Consider the following 14,180-nt stretch of genomic DNA (forward strand, 5'->3'; position numbering starts at 1 on the left):
GTCAGAGGGACATTACAGTTCCGATCCCTGCTGAGTACTACTACTATTCTGGAAAACGGCTGCATTCTAAAGAAAGCCTTTTTAGAGAAAAGCCAACTGTTGCCAATTACACTAGTTTCCTATATCAAAGCCTTTGGAAGTGCCTTGTCGCTGCTCCGCACAGCCAAGAGGCAGCCATGCAGCCACCCAGCAGACAGAGAGAGAACAACAATAGCTCTGTTGCTTTGCCTCGCTCCACCAGGCCTGTGAGCAACCGCTTAGTAACGTTGATATCACTATAACTAACAGAGCAGACACACACACACACACACACACACACACACACACACACACACGCACGCACACACACACCCATGGCCATTGCGACAGAGGTTAAACAAGCGCTCACCTGCCTGCGGACGGCTAATTAGCGCGATGAGATCACTGTACGTTTAGCAGTCACTGTCTGAATAGATTTGCAACACAGAGGGGAGCGCTCAGTCACACTCGATGCTCGGGTGCAGCATGTGTTTGTGTGGGGTTAGGGGTAGTGTGTGTAGTCTGTACACATGGAAACGCACACACGCGCACACACACACACACACACACACACACACACACACACACACACACACACACACAGTGCGTTCTAACGTAACCAAGTACATTTACTCAAGTACTACTTCACCATGGCTATTTGAAAATAGCCGATCTACAACTGTGAGCTTTTAAATACATTTGGTAACATGTGAAATATGTGCATAACGAGTACTTTTTCTCCCAGTATTTAAGTATATTTTGAGGCGAATACCATTGCACTTTTACTCACGTAAATTCTGAATTCCAGATATTTGTAGCGTATTTCTACGTCGCAGAATTGATACTTTCACTTAAGTGTAAAACACGTGAGTACTTCTTCCGTCACTGCACTCGCTCGCTCGCTCACGCACACACACACACACACACACACACACACACACACACACACACACACACACGCACACACACACACACACACACACACACACACACACACACACACACACACACACACACACACACACACGCACGCAGTGCACACCCATAGAGTCACATACTATACCCTGTGGAGTTTCCAATTCCATGTCCGTTCCCTACTGTAAACAACAGTATAAACCCCAAAGAAGCCTTGAAGTGAGGCAACGGGGGGATTAAAGGAAACGGGGAGGGGTGGGAGCAACACACACACACACACACACACACACACACACACACACACACACACACACGCTTGTAGTGCTACAGTATACTTGAGAGGTCTTTTTTTTTTGACTGAATCAACCTCCTACAGTATGACTTACTTGACGTAATCCTCTTTACCCCGTCGAGGGGCATATATAGGGCGTCCACCAGACTAGCTCTCCATCTCACTCTCTTCTTGGCCTGCGCTTTTGCTTCCTATCCTGCATGCCAGCTCATTCCAATGTCCTTTAGGTCCTGGAGAGAGTGGAACGTCTCCAGGTGTTTCTTGGCCTATACCCTGTTTCCTCTTCCCCTGTGGGTTGTAGTCCAGGGCCTCTCTTCCTGTCCTACAGTATTGTAACTCTTATTTCTAATCCTAAAGCAGCGAGGCGGACCGCGGTAGTAGTGCAGGGGACTGGGTGGCACCCAATGCAGTGAAGCAGTGTATCACCTCTTTCTATAATTGGCCTGATTCTGTGCCATTTTGGGTGGGAACCCCTTTTGGTGTTTTGTTATTGAAAAAATAGCAGATATACAAGGCAAGCCCCTTGTGGCGCACCGAGTGGCGCACTACGAGCTTGTAGGTCTGCTATTTTTTTTTTAATCGAAGAACGACTGACATAGAAACATAGCTTTTTCAGAAAACTGTCAGGATGAAGAAGACATTTATAGAATCTGATCTCAGGTCAAAATGGGTTAAACAGTCAATTCTATTGTCTCTTACAGTTCAAGTTCAACATCAAGGTTCTTTGTCGTTACTTGTATTGGTACTGTACATCTTGCTTTTGTTCGACTAATCGAATACTGTAGCTGCATAGTGACTGTGCTGCCTGGAGGAAATGAAAAACGATATAAAAACGAGAAGCAAACATTGATGCAATATGCAACAATGTACAGTACTGTATGTACACAGTAGCAGACAGTGTACCGTAGCAGCAAATAGAGACAAAGTGACTCCTGTCGCCACGCCTAACCGCAAAGTTCGCAAACATTTTGTCAGCTTGTCAAATGCTGTAAAAAGTGTCAGCATCATCGTGCACAGTGCGTTTGGAGCTACAGGATGTTTTCACTAGAGACCTGAACAGTTCCGTTTGTGACAAAAAAGGGGGAAAAAATGCATTGCAAAGCATGTACGTTGGGTACACACAGTATGAAGATTTATGTCTGCTTGGTGGTTTTTATAAACAGTGGCTTCCACCAGAGAACTTAGCTGTTTGAGTGTCCCACCGGTCTTTAGTCTAACCACGCTGTCACACAGTGGTGCATTCGCTGGGAAATTCAAGGCTGTCGATATGGGTGACCAGGAAGAACAGCTGGGCCCATGGAGTGGTAATCACCTCTCCGCTGCATGGAGTGGTATAATCAGTCACCCCCCAGAGCTGCTGGCTGTGTCAACACACCTCCAGACAATGACCATCTGGTGGTCTGTCAACTGTGGTTCCAAGAGGGTTGGTTGTTGTCCTTCACTGAAGCTGTTGGCCCTTCCTTGTTGCCCTGCAGCTCCTGGAGGCGAGACGGGCAGGGGACCCAGGCAGGGGACCCAGGCAGGGGATCCAGGCAGGGGATCCAGGCAGGGGACCCAGGCAGGGGAACCAGGCAGGGGACCCAGGCAGGGGACCCAGGCAGGGGACCCATGGCAGGCCTTCCCACCACCTGAGACATCAGTGAGTATAATGCTGGTGCTGGAGTCGTTAATCAGGGGACTAGCAAAGTTCACTGCTGAATGGGTTCCAGGACCACCAGGTCAACAATCCGTGGCACCTGTCCCTTTATGTCGAGAAAATCGACCTTGTCCACTCTCTAAGGAACTGACCTAAGATGTGCAAAATCAGTATCCACTATCCACGTTTACATCTCTCCTGAAAACCCACCTTTATGTTTAAGCCTTTTCCTTAATTGTCATTTTTCTATTGTGTATGTTTTGTATTTTGATGCCTGCTATTGCATGGAATGTTCTTTTGTTGTTTTCTCTTGATGTAAAGCACTTTGTGACTTTAGTCTAGAAAAAATGTGCTATATAAATGAATTAATTATCATTATCATTAAGGGTTACACCAATTTGCCACATTTTGGATTTGGCTCAGGGAGGCCACTTCTGATGACTTTTTTTCTGTTTTATATTCAGGAGAGGATTCTCGGTGGAGAGAATTCAGGAGAGAAAGCGGCAAAGCACTTGGACAAAAAAGAATCAGGTACTGGAAACAAAACAAGATTGAGCTGATGTTAACTGACAAGAAGAGAGCACATTAAGGTTTAATGCTAGCGTGACAGCTTTGGCATCTATATTTGGTCAGTGTTCAAATATTAATTCATTGTTCTGTAATGTTAATATTTATGGAAGACTGCTTCTGAATTGATACCTTGTTTGCAGCTGACTTTTACATGGCTGATAATAAGTAGGGATGTTGTTTTGTTTCCATAAATTGACTGTTTTACTGGGCTAAAACGTACAGCAAATATTGATTAACTCATTCTGATCCATTCGAAAAAATAATATATCACACGTGTGAAGTGAGGGGCGCTCTTATCATCATATGTCATCATATATGATCTCATTCTGGCCAATCACAATTTGTGTCCGCACTTTTCCGTCTTCACTTTTCTGCCCTCATTTTTGAGCGGTGCAACCACTCCAAGGAACAGCAATGTCTGTGTCCGCCTATGTGTTGTTCACCTACTGTATGTACTATGTGTTGGTTAATGAGCACCAGTAGGAGTACCAGTAGGGGCGCTGTTGTACCAGAAACGGAGAGAGAGAGAGACAGTGCTGCACTGTTGCCTGCTAATGAGAGAGAGAGAGAGAGAGAGGAGGGGGGGGGGGGGAGGGGTGTTGCACCACTCGGTTCACACGGGTGTGATTTTTTGCTTCAATATGTACTTTGCTCGCTCAGCCAATCAAATCATCGCTATATGGTGTGATCAGCCAATCACAAGCCAATGTTTGTGTTCACACAAACCCGGAAAGCTGGGCATATAAGGAGGGGCTCAAATATAATGGCCTCTCTCTAATCCAATTCCTCTCATGTTGATGCAATCAAAGGCATATTAAAGGATATACAGTATAGGCCTATGATAGCCACCGTATTGTAGTCCTTATGGCTGGTGGGAAGAACAGCAGGAGTTACAGTATGTGTGGGGAAGTGACAGGTAAGTGGATTAGACAGCAGCCATCACAGCCTGCCCTGCCTGGCCCAAGTCCAAAGAGGAGGGACAGTGCGTGCAGGGTTATTGGGGCTGGCAGGTTACAATATTCGGTGCATTCCATCATTCGCCGCCGCAGTGCTGACAAGTCCTTTGACTGACCTGACCCGAAAAGCATGCGTCGCAAATTTGGTCCAGTTGGACGAAGCCGTAAATGTTCTACTCGACCCCCTTTCTGTTGCAGACAGATGCCTCAGACTAGAGACAGGCGGGCTAAGGGGGGCTTCCTTGTCCTGGGAGGAGGATGAGGAGTTAACCACCTGGTGCATCACCCCCAGACGAAAGCCTCGCGAACTGACCATGACCAAGCTTGGGCCGTCTGGAAAACATTGAACCGTCCCGTCTGTAGGGCTGGCGAAGGACGCTGCAGGGCATGCATGACCAAATGGACATTAGCATGCTCTGATGCTTGCGTGTCACTGTGCGCCAAATGCCGCTGGAATCGCCTGTGGCAACCACTGGAAAGATGTGATATTGAGGATGGCTGTGGAGTGTGGACTCGAGGAAGAAGAAGCTGGTTAGTCAGAAGCTGTGAGAGAGCGGCAAAGTACAGTCTATGGAGAAGGAGCTCTTGGCCATTAATAAGTGGGTGGTCAGCTCCCTTCGGTACTAGCTCCGGAGGCGACCATTCAACCAACGCACGGCTCACTCATTGATAAAAAAATCTCGCTTCGCAGCCAAAGTGTGGTGACAGTCAAGGTGATCCATAGGCCAGGGACACAGATGGTACTTTCTCTCTGAGGGTGGGCGGAGGGGGGGGGGGGGGGGGTGTCAGCTTTTTCTAATTGGCCTGATTGGCTGTGACTGTGAGCCTTTAAAAAGCCAGTCGAGACAGTGTGTTTGAAGCCACAGGAGGCCGATGAGGAGTCACTCTGTCTGTGTCTGTTTAAAACAGTGCATGGCATCATATTCATATTGCAGTTCATTTGTTTGTCTGGTAGTGAATGTTAAGTGTCGTCCTTCCAGCCTTTAGCCTAATGAACAGCCTCTTGAAAAGCGGACCAGTTTTCACTTTGCATAATTCTCCCGTCCTTTGCTGTCTCGGTGAGGACATTTGACTCTCAAAAAGATAGCAGTACAAGTACACACACACACATGCTCTCATGCTGCTCGTGCGCGTGCACAGCCGCGCGCACACACACACACACACACATGCGCATGCACGCGCACACATGCACGCACACGCGCGCACGCACACACACACACACACACACACACACACACACACACACACACACACACACACACACACACACACGAAAACAAGGTCCACTGTGTGCTATGCTAGGCTGAAGTCCATTGAGGTAACAGGTTTCAGTTGAACAAGTTCTTGACATTTGCAACAGAACTACCTCTGTGTTCCGATGGGGTTTTAACATGTACAGTACATGTACGTTTGTTCCCCTATGGTTCTTAACATGTACGTGTCTGAAAAGGAAGGCCCTGAGAACTACTGTACAGGGAGCTCATATAATAGAGTCACTACTAGAGGGATGGAGATAAGGGATTGAAAGCAGTATATGTCGAGATAAAAACCAAAGAGAGGTGGCAATGTGGAGATAAGACATACAGTATGTTAATAAAAAAGACATCAGACAGAGACGGAAAGAATGAAACAGACAATGAGAGAGAGGTTAATCAATCATTACATCAGCTGAGAGATGCAGGTGAAATCCCTTACGGTTGCATTCTCACCCCGAGTTAAATGAACACTGAAGATGTGTCGGTGTTTGTGGTCTCAGTGCTGTAGTACTTGTTAAGAGGCGAAAGAGGCAGTGTGTGGTTTCGTTTAAATGACAGGGACTAGGCGACAACGAGCGCTGCTCGCGGTCTGGGCTGACAAAAGGCCAGACACCTGCTTACGTGCGCACAGACATGTCGTTAATCTATGTCACACGGGCAGGCACGCACACGCCGAAAAATGTACAAACACATTCACCCACACATTTTGCGAGTCAGTGTATACCCTCCCAGTAAATACATTCACCCACACATTTTGCGAGTCAGTAAATGTGCACACGGACAGGTTTGTAATGCTACCGTATACGTGAGGCCTGTCAATGAATTCAGACTCAAATTGCAGCATATAGGCAGCAATAATCCTCAGTGTTACTTTATCTGCGACTGTCTCAGAGATTTTCCTGTGTAGCCGACCGTAAGTCTCAACTCCTAATGCTAAACACCGTCCGTAACCCTAAAACAGCCTCTTTGAAAAAAGTGTGAGCGACCGACGAGCCAAATGTCCTCCTCGCTTTTACCCACTATTTCATCTTGCTAACCCAAGCCTAAAATAGCCCCATGTCAGACCAGCAACGTGTGCCAAATCCTGCCGTTCACCACCAGTTTCATCCCAGTTTCATCAGTGCAAACACTAGGAGGAGAGGAGAGGAGAGGAGAGGAGAGGAGAGGAGAGGAGAGGAGAGGAGAGGAGAGGAGAGGAGAGAGGAGAGAGGAGAGAGGCAACAACAACGCACCCCTTTCTCCTCCTCGCACAAACACAACATATGCACTGTGTACAGTAACACACACACACACACACACACACACACACACATCCCCTCTTGTTACGCCCCACCCCACCCCAGACACACAATGAGCATTGTGCCTCAGACTCGGAGCGCACTACTGTAGCACACACACACACACACACACACACACACACACACAGTACACACACACACACACACACACACACACACAGAGACCTTGGAGTTTGTCACGGCGTCTTCTTCTCATCCATCTACTTCCACAATTCATCAACATTTGTTCTTGTTTATTCAAGACGATGAAGGAAGAATAGACTGCACTCACTCAGCAGCTTCCATAATTAACCTTTCTTCTCGGGGGCCTGGGTGGGTTGTGAAACAGCGTTGTGTCTGCCACTTCACTTCCTTGTCAAGGGGAACCTCTGCCATCTGACAGGCCCTGGGGAGGAAGTGTCTGACCGTTCCTGCCCCCTCCCCCCCCCCCCCCCCCTCCACCCCCCCCACCCTCCACCCCCCCAGTCTGATCTCTGCTCATGGTCACCACGGGGAAGCGGTGACTCAGCCGAAACAGGATGCCCGCCTGCACCGGGGCGGTGGGTACGCACTGAGTTCATCGTGGGTAAGAACTGCTGTGATTTGGGGCATATTGTGGACGCATTAAAAGGTTCCCAACGGGTCATCGCTGGTTGCTGTCAGTCGCGCTGTGTGTTGAGAGAATATTACATATACTACAGTATGGTAGTTTTGTTTTAGGACAGGTGTGTGTCATTTGCATATTAATGTATACCTTTTACTTTCAGAGTCTTGGGTGCCAGTCTCTTGCCACAGACCCCCACATTAGGCCATTTACAATTCTGTCCCAGGGGATATCATATGGGAGTAGCATGTGGCTTCTGCATGCGGTTAGGTTTAGGGTTGGGGTTTAGGTTTCTGGTTTAAGGACCTCAGTGTTTTGTACCATACTATTGTCTGTATAAGTACAGAACAAAGAATGTTTGCTTTCGCCCATTTTTGTTGAAGAAGAGTCTGGGCCATTATGATTTAGTCTTACTAGAAACACTCAAAGTTTCAAAATCTTATATTTACATTTTAGTCTTGGGGTTAGGATTCAGGGTTTGGGTTAGGATTGAGCACGTCGGAATGGCTGTGCGAGTGTGCGTCAGATTAGCGGACTTCAGAATGCCGGTGTATAACTGTCCCAGGGACCCTGATGTGAAATATGTTATGTTTTGGTTTAAGTTAAATAAGTGTACGCATATGTGGCCACATTTGACTGAGTGCAGAGGGACTGCCATTGGATTTTCTTTGAATTTTCGTTTTTTTCATGTCATATGAAAGCAGGGAATCATAGCTTCACATTGACATATTGGTTGTTCAGTTTGACCCACCAGTTTAGTTTTGGAGATATGGCTTATAGAGTAATGTCTTGCAGAAAACAGCGAGTTGAGAAAACAAGCTTGAAAGGTTCACTTCTGTTGGACTCTAACACAATCATTAGTCTGGTTGCCCTAACAGGGCAACCAGACTATTGTTGAAGGGTTGAAGTGGTTACAGTAATGTATGTTTTTCTAATCAAAATGTAAATCTCCAAAGTAACTAGTAACTAAAGTTTTCAAATAATTGTAGTGGGACCGGACCGCATCTCCATGCATGATAGATCTACTGCACCACGGATATGTCAACATGAAGTCGAAATGAGTCATAGTTCTCTCTTTTTGTATCTTTTTTGTCATCCGTTTCCTCCTTTTAAGTTAAAGAAAAGTAGTGTCAAAATATCTTTTGTATATTAGTAAGTTTTCAAATAATTGTAGTGGAGTAAAAGTACAAATGTTGGCTCTGAGATGTAGTGGAGTAGATGTAAATGTTTTGGAAATTTGAATAAAGTCAAGTAAAGTACAAATACCTCAAAATTGTACTTAAAAGTACAGTATTTGAGTAAATGTACTTATTTACTTTCCACCACTGGGTTAACAGCAGGAGGCTGAGTTAACAAAACGTCAACAAAGAGAGAAGTATATGACCAAGCTGGATATGCACCACGGATATGTCAACATGAAGTCGAAATGAGTCATAGTTCTCTCTTTTTGTATATTTTTGTCATCAGTTTCCTCCTTTAAGTGAAAGAAAAGTAGTGTCAAAATATCTTTTGTATATTCGGCTTCAAAACAGGCCGTATACTATAGTAGCTTTTCGTGCTGGGGCCCTTTACCGTTTGTCGCAAAAACATGAATTTTGGGGGTTAAATCCCCTCCGAATTACTTACACATGATCTAACGTGTGACTTGAAATTGTAATTGGCTGGCAATATTAGTGGGAGGGGCATATGTAAGACACTGCGGCAACCACACTCTGCAATTCTTTTAAATTGCGAACTTTCTAGTTTATTATTGTCATTATTATTACTATTATTATTGTTAGAACCGTGACTCATTATTTCAAGTGAACTGAAGTATATTGCTGGAATTAAACTTCTCCTCATTTGGCTGCATGCCGACCCCCTGGATTCTCTGGGGGTCACACTTTGAAAACCACTGAGCTATAGTGAGCTTATAGTATATACTGTACTGTACTGTACAGATTTGGACTACTCCCTTTGGATTTTGTACCATAAAATTGCATTATTGCTAGAGTGCCGCAGTCCCACATGCAATTTATATTGCTACATTTATTATTTAAACCCTATTATCTCAAAAGAAAACATATCCACTTCGACCCTACTGTACAGTATTATGCTGTACTGTACGTCAGTTGAACCGGGGGGGGGGGGGGAGGGGGGGGTCCCCCAGGGGTCTTTAATTGGCTCCCCTCCTATTTTCCGCCTCCACACCCCAAATCGCTTCTCCAATAACAGCCGCTCTCCAAGCTCGCAACACGTCGCAATGCGACGCCTTGTGAGCTTGTAAATCTGCTATTCTTCCCCAAATCGTCACCTATAAATGAATGACACGCCGAGGAAAAAGGGATGCCATACAGAGTTCATGTGGTTATTAAACATGCACACAAGGAATACATCACGCTACTATACTGTTGCCCTTTACAGTTTACAGCCTCGCGAGCTTGTAAATCTGCTACTGTCGCTAAAAATCGTCACCTATAATGACATTCCGAGGAACGACGCTTCACGGTTCATGTGGTTAATATGCATAATATACATGATAAATCATGCCACCTATTGCCCTTTACATCCCGCAGTGCAAAGGGAAAAAAGTAGCAGTTCCCCCATTAGAATAAAGCTGACATCATGGTCATGCTGGGAGCGCCCCACAGTGTTTATGAAGTGTATAATTCACCCTGACAGCCGTCGGCACCTGAGGCTGCTCGGCTACATGTACCCCACCACCGCCATGCTGCACTCAGCAACATGCTATACCAAACTCTACGCACCTGCTGCTTCATAGAGCGCGCACCAGCAACACGCACGCACACACACACACACACACAGAGAAACATAACACACACACACACACACACACACACACACACACAGAGAAACACACACAGTCACACACACAGAAACACAGTCGCAAATCCACCCACACACACACACACACACACCTGACATTCACATTGCTGGCAGGGAATATTGTTTCCTGGTTTCCGGTCAGCCATCTGGGGCTACAGTGTGTGCGTGTGTGCGTGTGTGTGTGTGTCAGAAAGAGTGTGTGTGTGTGTGCTTGTGTGTGTCTCGCTGGGTGTGTGTGTGTGTGTGTGTGTGTGTGTGTGTGTGTGAGCGACTGCGCGTGTACACCTACCTCTTTGTCCAGACATGGGTTTCTCTCTCAGCAGCAACACAATGCTTCTCTCTATTCTTCCTCCAGCTCTATCTTTCCTCTCCTTTCAATGTTCCTTTCTCTCTCTCTCTCTCTCTCTCATTCACTCTCTCTCTCTCTCATTCACTCTCTGTGTCTCTCTCTCTCTCTCTCTCTCTGTGGTAACCGGGCTCTGTGCTCAGTGTAATGTTTCTCAGCACCTCCTCTCACATACAGTGGCTTTATTAGGAGAAGCACAGTGTCCCTCCTCCTCCTACTCAGCCCCCACCCCTCCCTCCCCTCCCCTCCCCTCCTCCGCTAGACGCCTTTAGCTATTTATTCTGTTTACCCCCCCTCTCTCATTCTCCACACCTCTCCCATTCTCTCTCTCTCCGTTCCTCCAGAACCTCTCTCATTCACTCTCTCTTCCCTGTTTCCCCACCTCTCTCTCTCTCTCTCTCTACACCTCTCATTCTGTCTCTGTCTCATTTTCTCTCTCCCTGTTTCTCCATACCTCTCTCTCTCTCTCTCTGTTCCTCCAAACCTCTCTCATTCCCTCTCTCTCTACACCTCTCATTCTGTCTCTGTCTCATTCTCTCTCTCCCTGTTTCTCCACGCCCCTCTCTCTCTCTCTCTCTCTCTCTCTCTCTCTCTCTCTCTCTCTGTTCCTCCAAACCTCTCTCTACACCTCTCATTCTCTCACTCTCTCATTCTGACTCCTGCTCGCTGCATTTCTCTCTCTGCATCTCTCTTTCACTCTCTCTCTCTCTCTCTCTCTCTCTCTCTCTCTCTGTTCCTCCAAACCTCTCTCTACACCTCTCATTCTCTCACTCTCTCATTCTGACTCCTGCTCGCTGCATTTCTCTCTGCATCTCTCTTTCACTCTCTCTCTCTCTCTCTCTCTCTCTCTCTCTCTCTCTCTCTCTCTCTCTCTCTCTCACACACACACTTTCTGCATCTCCCTCATACGTACCTCTATCGCGCTCATCTCTTCCGCTGGGGTCTCTTTTTTCCTTTCTTTCTTCACCATTTCTGAACCACGCCCACCCTTATTTCCTCTCCTTTCTTATACCTCCCTCTCTCTCTCTCTCTCTCTCTCTCTGTCATTTCTACAGATCTCGCTGCTCTGCGTCCCCCGCGCTTCGAGAGAAGAATGAGGAGAAAAAAAAGAGAAAAGTGGGTCAGAGATGAAAGCATCTTCAGATCTGGCGTGAAGCTGACGCTGAAGCTGAAGCTGAAGCTGAGGCTGAGGCTGAGGCGGGACACGAGGCAGAAGGCAAGCGGCTTCAACATCTCAACAACACACACAGGAAGAACCCCCCTCCCTTCAACGATGCCTTTCTAATCCGTTTGATTTTCAGCGGCTTTGAGCACCGTGACCCCATTTAACCCCCACCCACCCCCCTATACGCCACCCCCCGCGGCTGTCTGTGAGCGGCAGATTCACTTCCTCACAGCTGTTCATCGCAGGATGCATGAGCAGTGATGGAAGTATACGAAGAAGTATAGCCGATATATACTTGCATGTTTACCTACTTTAGCAAAAAGTATCAGGTGAGGAAAGAAAGCCACAATGGGCTTATACATGGTTCTCACCTATAAGATAATAAACGCAAGTGAAAAATAAGTATAAATAAGAATTAAAGTAAGTGGACAAAGTAATCAAACAATGACCCCGATAGTACGATATTTAATTGCCTTTTGAGATGTAGTGGAGAAGTATAAAACAAATGACAATAGGAAATACTAATACAGTAAAGTTAAAATAAACAAATAAACTACCGGTACCTCAAAATTGTACTTAACCCATTCTGGGCTGGAACCCCTTTCGGTGTTTTCAGGATTCTCTCATACTACAAGCTCACAGAGTGCCGCGCTACGAGCTTGTAGGTTTGCTATTTTTGAAAAATCGTTTAATGTGGCACAAATCTTTGAATATATTCTTTCAGAGCGAACATTTCTAACTCAAATCTTTGCTACTGGAAGGTCCCTGGAACTACATGTTTTCAGATGGGGGTCGGCGGCCGATTACATAAATATATTTGGGGGTCCTTGACGTGAAACAGGTTGAGAACCACTGACATAGAAACATAGGGCTAGATTTTGAAGGTGCGTTTTACCTATTACAGTAATATGAGCTGGGGGCGTGAGGTATGTCATATTGCAATTTTAAGCATGTTAAGAAGCGCTTTCGACACCCCGTGGAGTGCGCAAAACGGCCTTGAATTAGTCATGGGAGTGTTTAAGGCGTGTTTGAGAGTTACCCAATCAACATGTCCGTACTATTTTCTTTACCAGTCAGCTGATGTCACATACGGAATGCGCACTTTGGGGATCGTTATTATTACATTTCTTCAGGCTGGCACCATAGAAGACATGACATATGACTTTGTCACATTTGGGTTAATTATTCCTATTGCACTGCATGCTGTCACCTTTATGCCTCAAAATAAGTTGTTTCTATTGAGAAACACCAGTAAAATTATATTTTAATTTAAATTATAATTATATTATATTTGAAATGAGTAATGAGTTGAATGCGTGGTGCGTATGCCCGTGATGGTATGGTCTTCGCTCGTAGCATTTTATTGAAGAAGACTTGGATCGAGTGTGATACAGCGTATGAAAGCAAACCTCTCAAGGATTATGGAGATGTTTTTATTTATTTTTAAGGTTGAGAAATGAAATAATTATGGTCGTTTCTAATCTCAACCTTTCAAAAAGAATGGATGCGTCTTTTGCTGGCTGTTGCCATGTCTCATAGAAACAAGTAAATAGGTCTATAAAAATAATCCCAAAATAAGCGCATATAACAGGGGTCTGTAACCTATTTTAAATGAAGTGCCATGTTTTTATTTTCTAGATAGTGAGTCTGCTATATCCAGATTAATTTTAATGACACCACATTAAAATAAAAAACATATTTTGATTGTCCACAAATATAAAGAAAATTTAAATATTTTCTTGCACATTGTTATAATGATCATTATATATCCGCCTGCAGTCAGAGTTCATAGTTTTAATGAATGAATGTGATTCATTGTGAGCTGGTAGATCTGCTATTTTCAAAAGTAACATTTTAATTACATTTTTGTATTAGCCGTCCTTAAGTTGGGCAAATGCATTAATCTGGGGATCCTTGACATGGGAATGTGCTGTGTGAGGATCACTGGTTTAAACAACATTAGGAGAAACCTTTAGAAACAAGAAAAGCAACCACAACTACCAATATTTACAAGCAACTTTACAGAAAAAGAAGCCGCTTATAATAAACAGACTTGGCAACACTCCAGCAGCGTCCCAGATCGCCGCTCAAGTGTAAAATCAAACAGTGCTTTAAATTCTTTTTGCGTTTATGAGGTGCCTAGACCCACGTCTAATCGTTATGCGCAGGTCAAGGGGCTTAATAGCAAATTGCGCAAAGCGAAAATAATTAACATATGGACACTCCCACAATGCTAAAATATTCAGCAACGTCGTATTCCATATGTGTGTGCGTTCAACACGGGACGATAAGGCTTTCATAATACGATTGTGCGCAGAG

At 45.3% G+C, this 14,180-nt stretch overlaps 1 protein-coding gene across 2 annotated transcripts in view; it reads right to left on the reverse strand.

Moving 5' to 3' along the window:
* Positions 1-14,180, reverse strand: part of entpd1 (ectonucleoside triphosphate diphosphohydrolase 1) — a 58,479-nt gene that overhangs the window by 30,014 nt on the left and 14,285 nt on the right. The window contains exon 1 of one of the 2 annotated variants that reach the window (XM_080788609.1): positions 10,640-10,833. The exons of the other annotated variant lie outside the window; for it this stretch is intronic. Coding sequence (XP_080644735.1) covers positions 10,640-10,655 — 16 coding nt within the window. The 5' untranslated portion in view covers positions 10,656-10,833. Of the gene's footprint in view, positions 1-10,639; positions 10,834-14,180 lie in introns of those variants that run through there. 2 annotated transcript variants of the gene reach the window in all.

This window comes from Protomyctophum bolini (genome assembly GCF_963924005.1).
Source record: "Protomyctophum bolini genome assembly, chromosome: 18".
In the NCBI taxonomy this organism is placed as follows: domain Eukaryota; kingdom Metazoa; phylum Chordata; class Actinopteri; order Myctophiformes; family Myctophidae; genus Protomyctophum; species Protomyctophum bolini.